At 36.5% G+C, this 21901-nt stretch overlaps 4 protein-coding genes across 5 annotated transcripts; 2 read left to right on the forward strand and 2 right to left on the reverse strand.

Moving 5' to 3' along the window:
• The first annotated feature begins 4169 nt into the window (after window positions 1-4169).
• Window positions 4170-4507, forward strand: LOC139782221 (lysoplasmalogenase TMEM86A-like). Its single transcript, XM_071721192.1, has one exon. The coding sequence runs from the start codon at window positions 4178-4180 to the stop codon at window positions 4493-4495; it is 318 nt and encodes a 105-aa protein (XP_071577293.1). The 5' UTR covers window positions 4170-4177; the 3' UTR covers window positions 4496-4507.
• Window positions 4508-4884: 377 nt separating this feature from the next.
• LOC139782219 (uncharacterized) lies at window positions 4885-10819 on the reverse strand. Of its 2 annotated transcripts, XM_071721191.1 has the most exons (5): window positions 10586-10819; window positions 9202-9319; window positions 9013-9117; window positions 6570-7344; window positions 4885-6370 (listed from the first exon to the last, which is right to left on the reverse strand). In XM_071721191.1, exons 2-5 carry the CDS (start codon window positions 9316-9318, stop codon window positions 6330-6332), a joined length of 1038 nt encoding a protein of 345 aa, XP_071577292.1. In that variant the 5' UTR covers window position 9319; window positions 10586-10819; the 3' UTR covers window positions 4885-6329. The 2 variants fall into 2 exon arrangements, 1 of the variants encoding a protein (XP_071577292.1); XR_011720819.1 differs by having other exon boundaries at window positions 4885-7344; window positions 10566-10813.
• Window positions 10820-10961: 142 nt separating this feature from the next.
• Window positions 10962-16742, forward strand: LOC139782218 (uncharacterized). The gene is made up of 7 exons (XM_071721190.1): window positions 10962-11908; window positions 12926-13091; window positions 13251-13649; window positions 14246-14362; window positions 15435-15547; window positions 16032-16245; window positions 16313-16742. Exons 1-7 carry the CDS (start codon window positions 11765-11767, stop codon window positions 16369-16371), a joined length of 1212 nt encoding a protein of 403 aa, XP_071577291.1. The 5' UTR covers window positions 10962-11764; the 3' UTR covers window positions 16372-16742.
• Window positions 16743-20009: 3267 nt separating this feature from the next.
• On the reverse strand, window positions 20010-21692 carry LOC139782217 (collagenase 3-like). The gene is made up of 2 exons (XM_071721189.1): window positions 20896-21692; window positions 20010-20646 (listed from the first exon to the last, which is right to left on the reverse strand). The coding sequence occupies exons 1-2, from the start codon at window positions 21690-21692 to the stop codon at window positions 20010-20012; spliced, it is 1434 nt and encodes a 477-aa protein (XP_071577290.1).
• Between the last annotated feature and the right edge of the window lie 209 nt (window positions 21693-21901).

Below are 21901 nucleotides of genomic sequence, written 5' to 3' on the forward strand. Positions count from 1 at the left end.
TTCCGCTCTAGGGAAAAAGTTACATGATCGCTACCCTGGTCCTGAAGTTGACTGACTAATTTTATTGTTTAATTTTATTTTACTATTGTAACAGTATAATCATATTCTCTCAACATTGACGCGATCCGACTCGTCGGGAGTTCTTTTGGCGTACATATGATGTTGTTATTCTGTATAAATGTGTTATGTTGATGCTTAGAGTGACTCAGGCGAACAGGAAACGTATTATTTCGAAAATCTTAAAGACGAGATACGGTATAAAGGAACTATCGGTGGGAATGAACGACCCGTGCCAGCAATTGTAAGAGCGAGGAGAAGACAGCGATATCAGCCACACTTAGACTCAGTCCATAAGGCGGACAAGGACGCCAAACCAGCTGTCGCCGGAGAAAGCCGGGAAATTGACGGGGCTGCCCGAAAATCATTAGGCCCACCGGCGAAACTAACGAGACGCGCACGCGCCAGCTATCAAAGCGGCCTAAGCCGCAGGCTCTGGGCCTTCGCCGGAGCACCGGATTGCCGGAAAGCTCACTCTCCGGAAAGCCGTGCTAGCGTCACCATATTTGTAATTCCGGGAGTCGTTCCCCCGAGTAGTCGGACCGCTGTTCCTTATTAAATTGTGCGATACTAAACGTCGTACTTCGTCACTGAAGTATATTAATCATTGTATATAAGAATTTGTCGAGAAGTTCCTGTCGGCAACTGTGAGTATCATAATAAATCTGTATTCTCTTGCCTGAGTCATAATTATATAATTTAACCATATGATGTTAAATATGTGAATTAATAATAAGCGAAAATCTAATTCAGTCATATCTGATCGAGGGTCCCTCCGACCATCCACCCCTGAGTTTTGTTGTGTACCCTTTTGCTAATTTTGTAAAAATTGGCTGGCGCCCTGTAAATATTTCTATTGTAAACTTAGAGCCCCGACGGCTACGGATCCGGCTGCGTCGGGTGAAGGCTGAAATTATGTATAATTAATAAATTATAAATATAACTAACGATAATGCACTGGTAATAATTAATAAAATAAAACAGCCTGTCTCATTTGGCGCTCAACGTGGGGCCCGTTGGAGTTTTGATATTAATAAAGTAGAGATTCTCTTAAATAAAGTTAAAGTAAATCCAGTGGAGAAAATATTCAAGTTAAATATTACCGAATTTCAAACGTTTGGGTGTGCCTGAACCCGTTGCGTGTTTATACACACTTCCTCTGTTTCTCGTATTTATCTAATGTCAATATTATGTTTAATTTCAATAATGTTTCAATGTTTCCTGTACTTCCATACTCCAATGATATTGAATTTCTTGTATTTCCACATTGTTCAGTATAATCTATATTACCCCGACTTATAAATGTATTCACATTAAATATATTGAGTGAAAATCAGTGAAATAAAGTGACAGAACATACTTACACCCGGAATCGGGCGAGAAAAGATTCTTTCGGTTGAACTACCTTTGAGCATTTATTCGTTAATTATAATCGGATTATCGAATTATCCGTCGATTACGTAGAGTTACGTGAAGCTTCTCCGGAAAAGAGCTTTAATATTACATATAAGGTCATATTAGTATGACTTCTTTATTCTTTTCGCCTCCTAAGAAAACTATGCCGAGGAATACTAGAAGTAAAAAAGTAGAGACTCGCAGTTCTTCCCTACGACTTGATGAGACGGTCCTCTTGGCCCAGGAAGGGGGGGACTTGTTGGATAACGAATTGACCGCTAATTCAGGGGACGATCAGGCGGCAATAGATTCGTCGAAGTCGGTTCCAGATGACGCGGGTACCTCTATGCAGTCCGTACAAAATAATGTGGTGCCACCTCCTATAATGCGGGGGGGCGGAACATCGGTATTATTAGGACGGGGTCGCGGAAGAAATACTCCGGTATTAAATGATGTAGGAAGATTTAAGCCTATAGAGAGAGAGGCGATAAGTACTTTACGTAATGAAATACAAAGTGTTAATGCTAGATTGACAGCGGTCGAGGCAATCGGGGAACAAGTGAATAAGTTACTTATAAATAATAACAATACAATACAAAGTAATACCCACATGATGAGTTTAATTAAAACTTTTATGGAACAAAATATTAATAACACAGGCACACAAAAAAAAAGTGTCTTGGCCGAGACACTACACTAGTGTATTCCCATGTACTTTTTCCCGCTGAATCCGAATCCGAAGTCAGAATTGTCAGATTGGCTAAAATTTATGAGATAACTACAAAAAATGCTCAAAAACACGAATTAAAGGGAAAAAAAATTGTTTTTTTGTGGTTATCTCATAAATTTTAGCCAATCTGACAATTCTGACTTCGGATTCGGATTCAGCGGGAAAAAGTACATTGGAATACACTAGTGTAGTGTCTCGGCCAAGACACTTTTTTTTTGTGTGTGCCTGGTGGCACAGGCACACAAAAAAAAAGTGTCTTGGCCGAGACACTACACTAGTGTATTCCCATGTACTTTTTCCCGCTGAATCCGAATCCGAAGTCAGATTGGCTAAAATTTATGAGATAACCACAAAAAAATGCTCAAAAACACGAATTAAAGGCAAAAAAAATTGTTTTATTGTGGTTATCTCATAAATTTTAGCCAATCTGACAATTCTGACTTCGGATTCGGATTCAGCGGGAAAAAGTACATGGGAATACACTAGTGTAGTGTCTCGGCCAAGACACTTTTTTTTGTGTGCCTGTGTAATTCGTCGCGATCTAAACTACGGTCTGAGAGGGGAGACGCGACAGGTAGTACAATGCCATTGGGGGGGGGGGGGGTCGTCTGTTTATCCTCCGGTGGCGAAATATTAAATGAAAATAGAGAGACAATTAGTCGAGCTAATCAGCCAACACCCTCGCGTCAATTAAATAGTCGAGAGGGGGCCTCCACTGTAGTGTATGGAAGAAATCATGGAAGACCGTCTGTTGTCAGACCTGAGAACTTTAAAGAAAGCGGGAATCCGGATATATCAATGAGGTATGAAGGATCCGTAGAGAGAGAACTCCGTAGAGTTCACCTTAATGATGAAACCGGGAATATAAATTCGCGGGTAAATGTGACCGACCCCATAGCGCGGCCACAAAGAGTAACAGTAATTTACTGTTTACCAAACGGAAAGACGGTAACCGAGGAAAAACCTATGTCGGACCATGAGTATTGTCAATTATTAGAGACAGATCCGAATTCAAATCCAGTATATAACAGAAATGTTATTAGCTCGCAAGGTCAGGATAGCCTAGGAGTTGAAACGCGTAATAGAAATATGAAGAACCCGAGCAGTGTGTGCGGCTTTATGGGATCTCCGTCGCAGCACTCGAACAACCGACAACCGAAAACAATAACACGGGCTTTGTCGTGGCAGACAAGCAATTCGAGCGATAGCGACGAATATCATCGTTCTAACCGCGAATATTATAGAAATAGTCGAACGACCCCACGTACGCCATCGCCGTCTTATTCTAAAATTTGGGATTGCAATCCGAGAATAAAGATAGGTAGGATTGTTAGCAGCTGGAAAATTAACTTTCCTAAGACGAAAAAAGATCCAGATCAATTTTTGCTTATTTTGAAGGATCTATTAAGCACTAGCGGGATAAATAAAGACCTATTTGTTCCATGTTTATTGAATATCTTTGAGGGTGCCTATCGACAATGGTATTTGATTAGTAAACGGATTTGGCGATCGTGGAAGGATTTCTCCAAAGCTTTTCGATATCAGTGGGGCGTGAAAAGGGCCGATGGTGGTCTATTCGCGGAAATGAGGGAATTAAAAATTAAAAAGGGGGAAAGTCTAGCCGAATTTACTTGCCGAGCTCGTTTCATCTTTGAACGAATAATGCATCCCCCAACATTTAAAGAGCAATTAAAACAAATCTTGATTAAATTTAATCCACGAATAACTTTCGGAATCCTCAATCTTCCATTGAATGATTATGACGAAATTTTACACCACGCAAATGAAAGAAGCTACCTTTATCGCCGCTCAGTCGAAACTCAGAGAGAACCGCGTTCCAGAAAGAATAAAGTCGATTTGAATTATATGCAGAAGCAATTCTCGGAAGACGAAGACGAATCGGAGCTACCACACGATGATGACCAATTCGCTAAATTTGAGATCGAATCTTCGGGTGTAACAGACTTAATTAAACATGTAATTATATATTCATTGATGCCTGGATTGAACGGGGTTTTAGCAATAGGAGTGCCAATTTATACAGTATTACTTGTCACTATGGCATGGAGGACCATATCGAGAGTACAATTCTTTGAGGAGTTATGTACATGGACTAAATTGTGCAGTTGTATTGGAAGCATTTGCTTCGTCACATCTGATACTTTGCTCGGATTTCATTATTTCCACAGTCCATTACCTTACTCTCAGGTATCCATTATGTTGACATACTATGCAGCACAATTAGGCATAGCACTGAGTGTGGTAGATTCGAAAAACAACAGCAATAACAGAGTACCTGCTAGTAAAGGCTGAAATATTTATTCTCAATCGCCCGCATAGAAAATTTTCTGGGATCTGACTGGAATCTATCCCGATTTCCCAAAAAAATGATGGATTCTGGTTGGGTAATCTATGAAGATTCGGATTAGAAGTGTAATGTTTCAAAAGTATGATTCTACGTGGAGACACCCCTACTGAAAAAATTCTATTGAGGTCACAATTGAGAACTCAACAAAAAATGTATTTAAGAACATAAATAAGTTCTTAAATGAAATTATTGAAAATTTCCTCATATGAGATCGAAATTAACAGATCATATGTGACAAGTAAAAAAATTTTTTCTTAGAATTTTTAAATTATAATAAATATAATTAAACTAGTATAACATAATATCCATATTATAAATATTTTATATCCATATATTATAATGTTATAAATTTTTATTCAAGTATTTCATTTACATGTTTTATATTACAATGACATTGTTAAATAGGAAATTATAATATTTATATTGTTATTATTCTTTCTTTATTGGGATTTAATATTCGAAATGTATTATATAATATATAATTTATAAATAATACAACATGCGAAAAGATAACTGTGTAACCACATGTTCAGAAAACAAATTATTAATAAAATAATAAGTTTGGCACAGCAGCAATGTACATATTGTTTTTTATATTTATATAAACACAAATTTTTTCTATGTCTTTTGTTGCAACTGTGCGCAAGTCCATGTCAATACTTATGATTTTACATAAATAATTACTTTCAAGCATTGGTACCGCATTTATGTTATTACATATCGTAAGTGCAATGTTAGATTCAATATCAAGAATAAACGAAATAATTTTGATGTACTTCCCATCGACTAACTGAGCATAAGAGTTATTTGAGCGATTATTCTGTTGTAAGCATGACGTATACAGACAACCACATTTCACTATTCGATTATAAGTTTTAGCTGAATGTACTGAAACATTACATTTCAATGCTATATCATGTTCCATAGCATTTCCTGAGCCAAAATACATAATGTTATCATGTTTTATACATTTTTTAACTCGCATAATTGTGAGATCTTCACAAAAGCTATTTGTTGCTTCGGATATATTATGCTTCATTCTACTTTCTACAATTGACATGCTACACTGAAAATTAGCATATCTTATAATTTGTTGATTTATTCCTTTTGCACTATGTATAGCATTTAATAATTTATTATTTTTCGATTCAAATGGGAAAGTAGAATGAGCCCATAATGGACCCCAATTATATACACTTTTGCTAATGTGTAATAATTGGTGCACATTATATGTCATAGCACGCTTTTTGTACAATATTTCTACACCTAGCACAAACTTATGTAGCGACTCATCAATTCTGTCTAATTCCTCTATTGATAGGGAAGTTTTTAAAAGGCCATATAAACTTTCTGCTAATAATAACCAATGCTGCAGAATTTCATTATTTACTACAGTTCCAAATAGAGGTACACTGTAGTATAATAGCCAATTTTCCCATTCTCTTGCTTTCCAATGGTGTCTATCTTTTAATGATCTTGTTAATCGACATAACTGATTTGGAACTTTAATTTCAAGCAAAAGAGAATTTAGTTGCTCAATGTCACTTCTCTTCAGTAATTTTAAAATACATTCAGTTATTTGTTTTGCAACTCCGGCTAAATAACAGTGCAAGTAATCTGGTACAAAACCATCAATTATGTTAAAAAATGGAAAATTAATTAGAGATGTAACATTTTTTATACCCATGATAACAGTTCCGGATTTAATAGCTCGTTCGCCGTTTATTATCGTACATACAACGTCTCTCTCTATTGGACGATAATGAAGAATTGGAAATCTCACGCATCCGTCATGCCATTTTCCAGGATGTAAACACCAACTACAGGAATTGTAAGCATTGAATTGTACTAATCCTTGCATTGGAGCACGAGCTACAGCATCGACACAACATATGAGCATGTATAATTTAAGTAATCGCTTCTCTCCATAGATTGTACATTCTATTCCCTTTTCGTTCAACATATTTATTTCTTTAACAAATATATGTAAGAAAGTATTCATCTCTGGTTTATTCTTACCAAACCACATTCCACATGTTATCATGTTTTTCAACCGGAATTGAGGTGGTAACTCATTGATTTGGATTTGTATCGGCCATATAGAATCCTGAGAACTTTCAAATCTTGGTGCACCATCCGTATTGAATACAGCAGTGACATATCGATTTCTTTCATGTTCAGATAAGTTGTTTACAAACTTTTTATAACAATATCCATCATAAATATCTTTAATTTCTCCAGTTTCATTCAGCCTCTCGTGCACAATATAATTATAATAATCTTTATGGCTCTCTATAAGATTTGAAATTTCTTTTGCAGGATCAAGAATCACAAAAAAGTTAGAAGAAGATAAATTTGAGACATTAATTGATGAGGCGCACATATTACAATAAACCTCATTACCAATTTCTGTTTTCTTTCCCAAATAATTGTTACAATTAGGACAAATTGTATGGAACTGTGCCTTATTTTCAAAATTAAACAGTTTGTCGATGAGATAACGTGATTCTGGCAATATAGGACTTACAAATATATTATTGATCAAACTTATTAAATTACTAATTGCAGTTAAGGGTAGCATGTAAGTATTACTAAACTGCAATATCATTAACATAAGTTCAGCACAATTTGTTTTAATCGGAGTTATAATTGTTTGCAAATTATCTGAGATTGAAAGAAATTCCAAAATATTTGTAGCTGTTGTCTTGGAATCTAAGCTACTAAAATATTCTTCATTACTCGACGAACATTCCTGAAGTGAATTAAATGATTCCGATTTGTCACAAATTTTTACCTAAAACAATTTATATAATAATGATGATGTTGAAATTATAAATACTAATAACTATATAAAGTGTCCCATTTTAAAGAATCCAGGCAAATATCTTGAAAAATATAGAAGATACGGAAAAACGTTTCGTACAAAAGTTTTATGACTTCGAGACGGACATAAGATGGTACCATTGTTTGGACCTTGGATAATCATTTGAAGGTCACATAAAGATCGCCATCAATCTCTTAAATTAAACCCCCTATATTTTATTACATTTTCTTATAGCTTACCTCGAGAGTTTTTCGAAACATTATAATGAAGTATTTTTTCATTAAGTTTTTTTTGAGTTAAAGACTTGAAAGTTACAGCACCGCCGGCATTAGCATTACCCAAGGTGTACCATACAAAGATTGCCCGGTTGGATTTACATTTCTTTTATATGTCTTTGTTTTTTTTATAATAACTGTTCAAAAGCAGAGATGCCAGAACAGTTATTATAAAACGCGCGCGCCACACACACACACACGTAACTTTCAAGCCTTATAACTAAAAAAATACTTTATTATAACGTTTTGAAAAGCTCTCAAGATAAGCTATAAGAAAATGCAATCAAATATGGGGATTCAATTTAAGAGATTGATGGTGATCTTTATGTGACCTTCAAACGATTATCCAAGGTCAGACCAATGGTATGTACAATCTTATGTCCCTCCTCGAAGTCATCAAACTTTTGTACAAAATATTTTTCCGTATCTTTCATATTTTTAGAGATATTTTCCTGGGTCCTTTAAAATGGGACCCTGATGTATATTAGGGTGTTTCTTATTTATACGATAATACAATATTCTTATATTTACATTTTTATAGATATTATACATTTTTTCGATCTAAAAGGTTAACAATTGGTATAAGAATCACACACAAAAAAGTTCAGATCATAAAAATATATAAGAATATTTTATCATATAAAAATAAGGGACATTATCCTAGTATATATCGAGTGCTTTCCAGCTACGGAACACTGTGTTACACAGCATCGCCCAGTGAACTCTATACTATACTGGAAAGTAAACTGTCGTGCTTAGCGCTAGGGACAGAAAAAAGAGAGACGGGTAACTTTCTTCCGTTTCTGTCTCAATCCAGCAATTTTTGATTGGGCAATAGGACTGGCAAAAGAAGAACTGACAAAATGAGAGAAAAGAACGGGTTCAGAATAATTTTCACTATCACTTGTAATATTTTCTTCTATAGAAGTTTATATTTCGGTATAGTATAGACTTCATTGGTGTCGCATGATGTCTTGCTTTCAGTTCCTTGTCGGATCCACGTGTATGAAAGTATGAACTAATCGTATAAAAGAATCACTAAGCGATTGCATTTTAGCTCTATACGATTGTGTCGACTTGTGTCGTAGTTGGAAAGCAATCGGTCAATAATTCTTTCATATGATTGGTTCATAATGTTCGTATATACTTGGATCCGGCGAGGAATTAAAAGCAAGAACCAATTCATAGTTGGTTCTTATTTCAAGATCATCGTAAGTAATGTCTTAAGATGCTAATATGGCTCTGTGAGTGGCTTATGACATCTTAAGACTGTACTTAAGATGATCTTAAATATAAGAATCGACTATAAATATCGGCCATATTTGTACAAAAAATTTTATAATAGAGATGTGCTATAACTTACTTCCTCAATAACATCATCATCAGTTAAAATTGTTCTTTCCGAAGAAATGTTTATGTTATTAATATTGTTGTTGTGCTCTGCTTCTTCACAATGTTTGTCTGCAACCTGTACATTTACATTAAAAATAAGGACATATTTTGGCTAAAACAACTTGAAACGTACAGAAAATATTAAACACAAGAATATTACATTTTCATTTTGGTTACGTGTCCTAGCCCATCGTTTCAACCTGGACTTTTGTGAAGCAGTAATTGCATCGTCACCCTCAATCAAATATCTCTTTCTGGTATTTCTTTTATTCTGCATTCTGTAATATTTTAAAATTGCTATTAAAGTCTGTAATCAAGGCTGCGGTTCATTTAACGCAACAAATGCTTCGAAGCGTTAAGTGGACCGTAGTGTAACGTATCTTTTTCGAAATCTGTATAAATATGAAAAAATCGCACAATTCATCAGAAATTCTCAAACATACAGATAGAATGTACTGATATTATAAAAATCTTCATCCAATTATTTTTTAGAGTAGGTATCTGAGCAATTTAACGTATTTTCTCAGAATTTTGCATAAATCTAAAGTATAAAAATTATTAGAAAATTTCTAAGAAAATATGATAAACAATGATTTTTCATCAGCGTTAGTTTACACCAATTATTTGATAGGTCAATTACGTAGTAAATAATTAGAAAATTAATTTAATAATTGGCTGATCAACTCAATACTACTTGATATGCATTTCAAATGATCGATGTAGACCTATATCGCAGTAAATACCAAACAATAATAATATATAACACTGATATAATTTTCCGTAAAATCGCCTATTAAATAATCCCCGATAGAAATATGACCCAAATATATATTGTACAATAATTGCATCACGAAATAGAGGAATCTCACATTTTGATGCACTAAGATGCTGCATAACGCAGCAGTTTTGTCGGGATAAAATTTCTAAATAATATTTGCCAAAAATTTATCAATTCAATTCAGGATATAAATTATACACAATCATGCAGTCTCAAAAAATTATTTTTTGTTAAAAAGTTTTGAAAGTTTTTCTTTTAAAATTATAATTTCAGAATATTGTACTTTTTTTTTAAGCGATACATATTGATTCATTTTTATATTAGGTAATTTCTTTCCAAATTAAATTATGAAAATATTCCGCTAACATGATTTGCCATTATGTTATAGTTTTGCTAAAATACTATTTAGAAATAAATTGTGCAAATATATTTATAAATATTTAATGAAAAGTATAAATTTCTACATATATTGTTCCAAATGTAGACACATAACAGCATTCCAAATTTCAGATTTTGTCATGTAATTTTGTTTTTCTATCGGGGATTAATTGTCTGATACACAAACGTATTACATTGCAAAATTGCAAATTATAATATTGCTGTAATGCTACTATTTTTTTTTTTTAGTTCTCTCGGATGAGCGAAAATTAGTGCCTTCAGCTAATGCTACTGTTAGGTTTGATTAGAGGTTAGCTTGAATGGAACAAAGTCAGAACTTGCATACTTCTAAGAATTTTTTTACTCACTATTTTTAAAACATATTTACCGGCAATAAAAGTATGTAGATGCTAATTATTCACTCTTCTCACATAGCGCGTTGCTTATAAGTTTTCAAGTCGTTATCCTTTAAATTAGTACAGATGATCGCACATTAATGCCTTCACTTCATCCAGGCCTTTCAAAATATACTTTGTACAAATCACTCAAGAAACAGTTTTAATATGACGCACATAAACACAAAGTATTCGTCCTTCTTACAATTAGATAAACGTACTGAACTTGTTTGAACTGGTCAACTGGGGGTGTGGGGGTGCGTTCGAAAACGTCACCCGGGTGCACCACGAGTGATGAAAATCTATAGCATGCGTCACGTGCACTATAGGATTTTCTAGGGTTTTTATCCATTGGGTGAGGTTTTCGAACACAGCCCTGGTGTAAAACGGGGCAGATGGCGGTTACGCATGCGACAACTCGTGCCTGGCAACACGGCATCCGCCTATTGGTTACCGATCCCTACGTAGTACGAGATACACGCGGGCTCTTTTCACTTTTGATGTCGTGCTCGAGATCTCTCGCGAGTTCGCGACTTTACCCGGTAACCCGGTCTCAGTAGTACGCAGTAGTCTGAGATTTAGCAATTGTTGCTTTTGTCATATTACTGCTGTTGTCGATAAATACACGTTGTGATTTCTATTAATATAGTGTTATTATACATATATCCGTGAATATAACCTAGTGTAAAATACATTTAATGAGAAATGAGCGGAAAACCTACATTCGCTTGTATCAGATTTATGGACACAAAAACGGAAAGTTTTTGCGTGCCAATAGACTTCATAAAAATCAAGAATAGCAAAAAAAAACTGGTATCCTTTAATCCAAAAGACGAGAGTGATTTCCATAAACATAATATATATTTCGTAAAGTGGCAGTGTGCAAATAAATGCAACGATGATCACGAGCATGATGGATATTACAGAGCTCAAATTGGATTTCTAGCTGGTAATAAGACAATTTAGTATTCATAATAAGTATCATTTTTTATTTAAATTTAAGTCATGTTTCAAACACATTATGTAAAACAATTTATGTAAAAGTTACAATACATAAAATAATGGAATAACTATTCTTTGTTACATATAAATTCTATTTAGTACTTATTATAAGTAGCTCAATAAAAAAATAAACAAAACAGCTTTTTATAGTTTAAATACAGGAAATAATTATGATTTTAGAAAATGAAGCTGTCGCTAAAAAACGGATGAAGTGCGAAAGAATACGCTATGCCTCACAGAAGGTGGATGTAACAAGTTCCGATTATAATGAAGATTCCTCTTCTGACACACAGGGGTTGTGTCGTAGAAAGATAGTAAGTTTATCTTTACTTACATTACTATAATAGATACAAAAAAAAATAATTATTAAGAGAATCCCTCATCCACCTTTTTTTTATGCTGTTCATTTAACATAACGGAAGGAACGTAGAACGAAAATCGTGATTTTATCTGTAATACAGACGGCTTAGGCATCTCTTTAAATGTACTTTTTCAGATTTTTTGCTATTAATAAAGCAAGGAGCACAGACTTCTGTATAACGCATAATGCATAAGGCGTAAGGAAATAAACCAATCAGAGTTCTCCATAGAAATGAAGCACTCTGGTTTATTTCCTTATGCGTTATATGTAGAAGTCTGTGTACCCGCTTAACATTTTATTTCATATTTAAAATATTGAACTTTATTCAACGTAGGACGAAAAATCTATATTCTTCACATTGTAAAGAAAATTAATTATTTGTAAAATTTTAATAAAAATACTTTGGAGTATCCCCAAATGTCAAACTTGTTATTTTGAACTACTGTTAATTATTTCAGAACATGCAAATAGTTAGTATTTCTTTTTACTTCATTATTTCATTATTTACTTTTGGACGCTTTAGAATACAACTTTTTTGCAGTTAAGAATACTTGCAACGAAAAAGATGTCAAGACAGCTATTATAATAGTGAATTCGGTTGCACATTAAAGTCGTTGTACACAAATCGATGTAAAAATATGTGTTTAATACATAAACACGGGTTAAGCCACGAAAATTTTGAATATACTTTACTGTGCTGTTTGGAAAAATATTTATTTTATCATTCGAGATATTTGCATTTCACTTTACACTCAGCTTACATCAGTGCACAACGGCTTTAAAATACATTAATGCGCATTAATGTGTCCAACCGAATTCGCTGTAATAGATTGTAGTCGTCATGAAAAAATTTTCTACAGTGTAATTTTTCTCGTGTAACAGAATATTCTAGAATTAAACAGTTACTTTTCTATTCATATAAAAGACATTGCATAACACTTTTTGCAAATATATATAAATATTTTTTCAGCATAAAACAGACACCGTAAAAAGAAATGTGGCAATAACAATTGCCCAGGAAGTTCTGCAATCATACAAAAAAAGTAATTTTCTGAATGAAAGGCCAAAAATTAATGATAACTCTATAACAAGTTTCGCGAATCAACGTAACATTCCTAATGATGTTCTACATAAAGGTAATTGATAAAATTTAAGTTATGAAACTACATAGTATTTTTGAAGAAATTATCCGAATTAGTACATGAATATATAAAGATTGTTGCATAATGAATATATTTGATTAATGTGCTACAAATATTGAAATGTTTGAAATGCTCTTGTTATTTATATATCAGATATCAATGTTGAAGACAATGTTGAAGACAATGTTGAAGACAATGTTGAAGACAATGTTGAAGATAAAAGTAAAGACAATGTTGAAGACAATGTTGAAGACAATGTTGAAGACAATGTTGAAGATAAAAGTGAAGACAATGTTGAAGACAATGTTCAAGATAAAAGTAAAGACAATGTTGAAGATAAAAGTGAAGACAATGTTGAAGACAATGTTGAAGATAAAAGTGACGACGATGTTGAAGACAGAAACCAACAGGATGTTGTAGATAATGTTTCTGATGACGTTTCAAAGATTTGTGATAACGGACGTATTCGCCAAAGGTCAAGAAAGATACATCATGTTAAGAGAAGATTATTTAATCGGAATATATTGAAATCTTCTAGTGATTCTAATAATGGTAAGTAAAAATCAAATTTATAATTAATAATTAATAATTTTTTGCACTAATTAATTTTAAACCGAATAAGTAACATTTGCTTCGCCAGAAAGAATAATAAATACAATTAAGAATTTTTAGTTGACTGTAACTGGCAATGATTATAATCGTAGCAACGATTATACTCGTCGTGACGAATCGTCACCGCGTTTCGACCAAGGATTCTTGGTCATTTTTAAATTGATGTAATTTTAGATGCTTATAATATAAGCGTCTTGATTAAATAATTAAATTCATTGCGAAAAATATTACCTCAGCCAGGGTTCGAACCTGGAACCTCCCTCATTCCGTGCAGGCGTCGTACCAACTCGACCACCGAGGCATGTAAAAATGACCAAGAATCCTTGGTCGAAACGCGGTGACGATTCGTCATGACGAGTATAATCGTTGCTACGATTATAATCATTGCCAGTTACAGTCAACTAAAAATTCTTAATTGTACTAATTAATTTTAGTTAAATTTCTTATGTAATTTTATTCAGATTGTTACATTCTTATGCTAATGTACAATGCAAAAGAAAAAATTTATAATCAATGTTTTTTGCATGAACTTATAGCAAGTACAAGTAATGAAAACGTTAGATGTTTATTTGAAGAAGAGAATAATACTCGGTGCTCGGAGCAAAATATAGATGACAATGAAGACAACGATGTGTCATGTGAAGGACAAAGTGGTAAGTAATATTTTGCACACACACACACACACACACACACACACACACATTATATATTATATTCATATATATATATATATATATATAATGTATGTAATAATATACCGCTTATATATAATTATTCCAACGACAGATACGACTTTTATACTTTACTCCAATTCCAATTTTAAAACCTAAGTAGATAAATGTCCCATACTGTTAGCACATAATAATGCCCGTATCACACTAGCGATTCGCAAATTGCGTCTACGTTTGCGTTTACGTCTCTTGACCAATCAGAAAGTAGCTGTTGGCGATTGTGATTCGCGATTTCCGTTCTGATTGGTCAAAAGACGTAGATGCAAACGTAAATGCAATCGCCAATCGCTAGTGTGATACGGGTATAACGCTGTTTCTGTAGTATATTGGTTGTAATTGGACATATACTGAATTTAAATTATTGAAACAACATCCATCAAACTATCTCCAATTATTATGAAGCCGCTATTAATATATTATTATTTTATTTAATAAAATCTATGTTTTTTATAAACGGAAACGACATATGGAAGAAATTATAAGAGACATATAAGAGAAAAAATATCAGCATATCCAAATGACAAAATTAGTTGAACAAATGCAAAATTCTGTAAACCAATAATCAAAGCAAAAGTGCGCATATTGATGAATGTTATTTAAATAAGAATTAATGAATAATTTTTTAATTAAATATTATATTATAGACTATAGTGTTTAAGAAAATTCTTAAACAATTTGGTCCAAAATAAATTTTTCCTGTAAAAAAACTTGACTAGACTTAGGTTTTAAAATTGGAGTAAAATATAAAACTCGTATCTGTCGTTTGAATAATTATGAGCGGTACATAGGTATAACTGTATATAATTTTGATAATCCATTACATAATCTTAGTAAATCTATTTGGAAAAATAAATGTCACAAAAAAGTGTTCTTGATTGTAAAATATCTAATTTATGTTTTTACTTTACAACGTATTACAAATGTATTTCTATTTTTTTAATACGTTTTAAAGTAAAATATATAACGAATGTTAAGACTGATCTTTATTTTTTAGTTTCACAAAAGTTAAATAATAAACTATTGAAACGAAAAAGGATACAGGATGCTTTGGATTATGTAGATTCTTATAATACTCATAAGCGTTATGAGACAATTTCAAATAAAAGGGTAAGACATTTGTTAAATTATTTTAATAAAATATAGCGTGTTACTTGATGTATCTGGCTATTTATTAATTATATTACAACGTTTCGACCGGGAATTCTAGTCCTCTTCAGGTTCAATATTATAGACAAATTACAGAGTGACCATTGTGGAAGCAATAAGTCCTATCTATAAATTAAAAATAATTACAATTGTAATATTGATTGAAGAACGAGTAATCCTATTTTTCTATTTTGTGTAAATAAAATTTCCATGTCATATTGGTCAATCAATAAATTAAATATCAATAAATTAATATAATTAAATAGTCAGATACGTCAAATAACACACTATATTTTATTTTTACCAATTTTATTGTAAATTATTTTAATTACAAGTTTAAAATTATTTATATAAACCTTTTCTACTTTGTTTAGTGAATTAATTAATGAATTCCTTCAGTTTTGTTATTTTTAAGATATCTATTTAAAAAATATATTTTTAACAGACATATTTAGGAGAAAATATATCAGTGGATCTATTGTCTTGGCAAATGACCAAAATGCAAAAGAAGCCTTCTTTATTTTTTAATGATGTGTTGGTTCATATTTGGCCACCCAACATTCTGAAAAATAGATGCCTTGATAAAAGTAGAACACGTTATAAGTCATCCAGTGGCACAGTTAAAGTACTTAGTCCAAGAAAACTGTCTTTGGCATTAAGTAAGCACAATTTTTTCTTTATACAATTTTTCACTTATGTTTTAATAATTTCGTGGATTTTTTGTAGGTTTGTATAATGACTACCTACGTGAATTAAAAATGAAAGATGATATACGATTTAAATGATTCATTTAAAATAATTTGTACGAAAATAAGAGATGTACGAATAAAATATAAGGATCAGAGCGAGACAGAGATGGCAAATGAAAGAAGAAGTGAAACAAGCAATTAAAATAACCTGCAGTTCTTACTGTTCCTAATTTACGTACATACTAGTACCTACAAGTTTATATATTTGTTTTTAAAGATAATAAGATACATTATGTTTTGTTTTTAAATAATGTAGTTTATTTGGATTTTTTATATATTTTGTATACATCTCTTGTATGTGCATATGCAATACTCCTAAAATAATACTAATGGACCAAAGAACAAAAATTGAAATTGTTTCGCCAAAAATATTTAAAAAATATATTTTAATAAATATATACACTTAATTTATGCTCTATTTTTGAGATTTCACCTTTTCTCTTACTTTAAAAGACTAAAATTTTTAAACTAAACTTTTTTAGTGAGAAATTTAATGAGAATTATTATGAGGAATTTTGCAATAATCGTATTTGATTTCTCATAACAGTTCTCATTCCATTATTTATGGAGTTCTCAATTGTGATCTCAATAAAATTTTTTCAGTAGGGACCCAAACAGATTCCACTTTTTCTACCCAACGTTTGCCCAAGGTGCGATTCTAAATGGGAAACCCAGACAGATTCCACTTTTTCTACCCAACGTTTGCCCAAGGTGCGATTCTAAATGGGAAACCCAGACAGATTCCATTTTCTCTGTCCAACGTTTGCTTAAATTAAGATCTCTTTTTTTTTAGATTTCTAAATAATTGAAACAGCTTGAGCATTTACATTTTTTAAGAATTTATATTTATAAAGTGTGCGTAAATACTCAAAGCTTTTCAGATATTTTGTTTAACATAAATATATAAAATATATTTTATATTTATATAAATTCATATATGTAAATTCTTAAAAAGATTAAATTCTCAAGCTGTTTCAATTATTTTGCTCAACCCCTTTTTGAAATAAATTATAAATGTCTCGAATAAAGCAGTATATTATATATTATTTAAACATAAAAATGTAATTATTTACATTTATAAAAAAATTTATAAGGAAACATTAAGGGGATGCTGGAGCCGCAGGCGAACTCGATCAGCGTCGATAAAGAAGTGCTCACCGACTATATCTGTCCTTGTATAGACAAAGATATAGACAAGGATAGCACGCTACATTGCACGCACACATACGCACGATATACACATCGAAATTATACTTTTATATTACGCTTCCAAATCTTGATTTGGGGGGTTTATCGATGTTTTTATTGTTGTACAATTCAGGGGAACTTGTTTTCGCGTTCGTACCAATGGTATATCTCTTATATGAAATACATCTTGTGACGAGCTGACAGCTCGCCGCAACTCGAGACGCCATATTGGAATAAAAGTAGATAAGGAAATCTGTACTTCCGTAATTTTTTCTCGTTTTCTATATAAAATCAGAGTTCCCCTGAATCATTAATGTATGTACTGCAATTCTGGAGAAGGATTTTTAATTCTGTCAAATATTAACGACGCTACGTTTCGACAAAAAAAATGCCGGTAAAACAGACGGCTCCAGCATTACCTTAAAGGGAAATATTGTAAGAAGTATATAAAAAACATTAATTTTTGGATGACCGCGATGATGACCATCCCAGTCTCTGGCATTTGAAAAGCCTGCTCCTAATGAGTAGACCAATAACAGTACCCTCGGCTGCCGGGTACAACCGAGGTGAAGCGGGGGGGGACGCGCGCACGCGGGGAGAACGCCATAAGAGATGGGCGAGGGGGACGAGGGGGGGGCATGGGGTGGGAATGGGCGAGGGGGGGTGAAAGGCGGACAGGTGCAAGGGGAAACAGGGGAGGTGAGGGTGACAGGTGTGAGGGGAAATTTCCCCTGTAACCGGACAAACATTCCCCTGTAACTGGACAAAGGTGTATCGCTGTCCAATCAGATCGCGGTACGAAGACTCGAGGCTGTCCAATCATATGCGAGGATTTTGTGGGAACACCTGTCCCTAGGCGGGTGATGGGGAAGTTCGCACCGCAGTGTTGCCACCTTGCGGTAACTTGAAAGACGTAAATTCCCTAGGCGGGTGATGGGGAATTTCGCGCCGCAGGGTTGCCACCGGGGGTGGGGGGGATCGTCGTTCCCGGACGCTCCGAGAGGGCGCTCGGATCGGCGTTATCGACCGCGTTATCGGCCGCGAGCGGAAATCCGCCCCGATTCGCGCGTCATCGCGAATAATTTTTTTTCATCGCGCGCGTTCGAACGCATCCAAACTCGTTCCAACTTGTTCAAGGTCGCTCTTCTCGACGTCCCCGCGCCGTGGGATTAGTGAGCGCGCGAAAACACGTTCGAACGTGTTCAAGGCCGTTCTTTTTCGCGGGTCCCGATAACCGTTCTTCGTTCTTGTTCGTCTCGGTGCGAAAGTTGTTTCGATCCTTCCCTACGCATCGTAGATGACGCAATCGCGACGATCGTGGAGTAAGCGGAGTCGGGGGACTTAGGGAGCGCGGGATCGTATCGAGATAGGTACGGAAAAGAAAGAGAGAGAACACATATATGAGATATCCGCGTACGAGCGGTAGTTTTTTATTTTGAAAAATAAAATATGTATTTACATACGTCGATACTCGTTTACATTGTTTCTGTGTGTATAAATATATATATATAAATTTGTAAACGTGTGTCGTGACGTTCAGGATTTGAAACAAAGCGCGGTAATCTCACAGTCGACGATCTTGTTAGGATCGAAAAACTCGCTTTTCAGTATCGCAGTCTTGGCCGAAGTTCCCGTCTTAATCGCGTTGGCGGCTATCTCCTGATAGCGCGAATACTTCGCGTCGACTTCCTCGGTGACCGCGCTCAGCGCCGAGACGATGAGATCGACGCAAAATTGTAAATCGTACAGCGAGAGCAGGGTGCCGAGCGACATTGCCAGACGAGCCGCGTTGGGTAGTTCCATACGCAAGATCGACAGGTTGTTGATCAATCCGAATCGCAGCGTCAGGTCTCCGATCGATATCGGCGAGGGGGGGGGGGCGGGTTCCATCGACGAGGTTGACTCGCAGACACGCCAATATGTCGTGTTTGCGCTCGAGTAGTCTTTTCCACATATCAAGCGTCAGAGAGATCTCCTTGCCTTGCTTATCTCCCAGGGCGATATCCACGTACGAAGGTGCGGGTATACCGTACCACGGTGACTTAACCGTGACACCGATGGCTAAGTATTTGTAGCCAGTCGTCGTCAGCGGATAACGGGTCGCCAGGATGCGCACCGCAGGCGCGACGACGGGGTGGCGAACGTCGTTGGGGGGGGGGGGGGGTGAGAGCTGGAACGCGACTCCCGATGATGATGATGCTGATGATGATCGTCCGTCGATTCGATCCTTCGTCTTTTGCCGTTGTCGTTCACCTCCGAATCCGTCTCGCGAGGGGAAAGATCCCTCAGCGCGGGTCGATCGGCCAACGTCGAGAACATTTCGCACGCGCGTTGCAGTATCGTTCGTTTCTGATTTCTGTTTCGACGCGTCGTATTCAGCTGACGATGCGATACTGATGCTTTGGCGGGAACACATCGGTATAAGTAGAAAAGTTCTCACTTATATCGCGCGATGTGCGGTGTGGTGTGGGGATTTGCGCAGTCCTCTACTTCCTTCGGCGGATACGGCGATCGTAAAGCTGAACGCCGCCGCCGTCGTCGTCGTCGTCGTCCGAATCGCTCGCCGGTGACGTTAAATCGCCGACGCGTACGATTCGATCGAGAAGATCGCGCAACTGCTGCAACAGTTCGGTCTTAGGGCAGACGATATTCAGCATCCGTAGATCGAATTTACCGGCGGCCGTGACTGTTTTCGTAAATTCGTTAAATCTGTAAAACTGCGTTCGAGTGGTGAAGTACAGATTGCCGTCGACGTATCGGAAGATCGACGTCACGCCGGTCGGTATTCCGGGAAACGTCGCCTCGAGAGGCGTACGTCTGACGACTTTCTTCGTACATTCGTCTATCTCGCCCACCGAGTTACCGTTGTACATCACGAAGGAACGGCCTCTATGGGTGTTTACCGCTCCGTTGAGTTTCGCATCTGCGGGAAATCCGAGTTCTCGCAAGGTCTTCGGCCAATTTGGCCTCAGAGAAAATTCCGGATATTGAACCATGTATACCAAATTATCTACGAACACCATGAGATCACCGGACGGAGATTGATAGGCAGCAGCTATGCGCGTGTAATTGTCGTGAAGAAAGCTCATGTGATTCGACAGGGCTAACGGTCCATTGTACGTCCTACCGTCCAGATCGATCGACCAAACGTAACGCCCGTACGAGATGTACATTCGATTTTCCAAAATCAATATCGCGTTTACGCGACCAAGGGCGCACAGGTCCGGCGATGGTTGCGGCGGCCGTGACCGCGGTGGCGGTGGTGGTGGCGGCGGCGGCGGCGGCGGCGGCGGCGGCGGCGGCGGCGGCGGCGGCGGCGGCGGCGGCGGCGGCGGCGTCTGTGAGGGCGCGTTCGTCCGTTTTTCACCGTACAAACGTTGAATGTCGAGAATGTCGAATCTGTCGAGCCTAACCGGATACTGCTTGTCGGGCGAGTACGCGAACATCACCGAGGTCTTGCGCTCATTGTGCGGCAATCCGAGAGAGTGACCGATCTCGTGCGTCAGCGTGAAATGCAGGGAAAACGTATTCGGGGGATTGTTACCGACGTGAATATGCCACGGCTCGTCACCGTCGACGTGCATCTCGGAGACGAATCCCGCTTCATTCGTCGGGAGATACGCGTGGGCCAGCACGTTACCGGGACCGTCAAATTTGGCCGAGCAATTTGGGCCGTTTACGTCGATATTCGTGTTACCGTAACGTCGGGTTCGCCAAGATATTATAATGTCAGGATTCGTTTCGGAGCGTTCGAACGTCAACGCCGAATGTTGCGACCACAGGTCGAACGCGGCCCTTGCGGTATTCAGCTCTTCTTTGGCGGCTACGTAAAAATCCCACGTCAGGTGAGTCCTCGGCCATTTCGATAGACTCGCCGCCGTTCCGTACTTCAGGATATCCTGGAAACCACATCGCGGTTTACGCATAAATTGCAGCGTTTCGTCGTCGAGCGTTCCATCGCCGGGCAGACCGTAGTATCGTTGAAATTCCTCGATGGCGTTACGAAGAACGTCGTTTCGTCTCTGAGCCGGAAACGCGTCCACATCTTCGGTCAGATATCCGTATTTCCGCAGGTAATCGATCGTATGTGCGTAATTCTCATCCGTGGGATTGACGCACCTCGCGGCGATAAAACACGCGGTTAACGCGATTACGCGCGAGAGCCACATCGTCGAGGGCGAGAGAGAGCGAGAGAAACGGCGGAACTGCGATAACGGCGTTTCGCGATATGAGCGCGATCGCGACGCGCGGTTCACGCGGTGACGCTCGTTGCCGATAGCGCGGACAGGTGGCGGCGGGGTCTCGCGGTGGAAAAAATGCGTCGATTCCGGCGGATGAGTCCGTTTTGAAAAAAAAAAATGCATTTTTTCCTCTGTGC

This window comes from Temnothorax nylanderi, unplaced genomic scaffold (genome assembly GCF_030848795.1).
Source record: "Temnothorax nylanderi isolate EJ_2023f unplaced genomic scaffold, tnyl_v1.0 TNYL_tig0395_pilon, whole genome shotgun sequence".
Lineage (NCBI taxonomy): Eukaryota > Metazoa > Arthropoda > Insecta > Hymenoptera > Formicidae > Temnothorax > Temnothorax nylanderi.

Coding starts and splice junctions, on each gene's coding strand:
- LOC139782221 (XM_071721192.1), top strand. CDS start 4,178: ATGCCTGGATTGAACGGGGTTTTAGCAATAGGAGTGCCAATTTATACA.
- LOC139782219 (XM_071721191.1), bottom strand. CDS start 9,318: ATGCAGAATAAAAGAAATACCAGAAAGAGATATTTGATTGAGGGTGAC. Junction 7,345..9,012: donor ATGATGATGTTATTGAGGAA/GTAAGTTATAGC, acceptor AAATTGTTTTAG/GTAAAAATTTGTGACAAATC. Junction 6,371..6,569: donor AACATGTGGAATGTGGTTTG/GTAAGAATAAAC, acceptor CAATTCCTGTAG/TTGGTGTTTACATCCTGGAA.
- LOC139782218 (XM_071721190.1), top strand. CDS start 11,765: ATGATTTTAGAAAATGAAGCTGTCGCTAAAAAACGGATGAAGTGCGAA. Junction 13,092..13,250: donor TAATGATGTTCTACATAAAG/GTAATTGATAAA, acceptor TTTATATATCAG/ATATCAATGTTGAAGACAAT. Junction 13,650..14,245: donor TTCTAGTGATTCTAATAATG/GTAAGTAAAAAT, acceptor ATGAACTTATAG/CAAGTACAAGTAATGAAAAC.
- LOC139782217 (XM_071721189.1), bottom strand. CDS start 21,692: ATGTGGCTCTCGCGCGTAATCGCGTTAACCGCGTGTTTTATCGCCGCG. Junction 20,647..20,895: donor ATTCTCGACATTCAACGTTT/GTACGGTGAAAA, acceptor TCTGGACGGTAG/GACGTACAATGGACCGTTAG.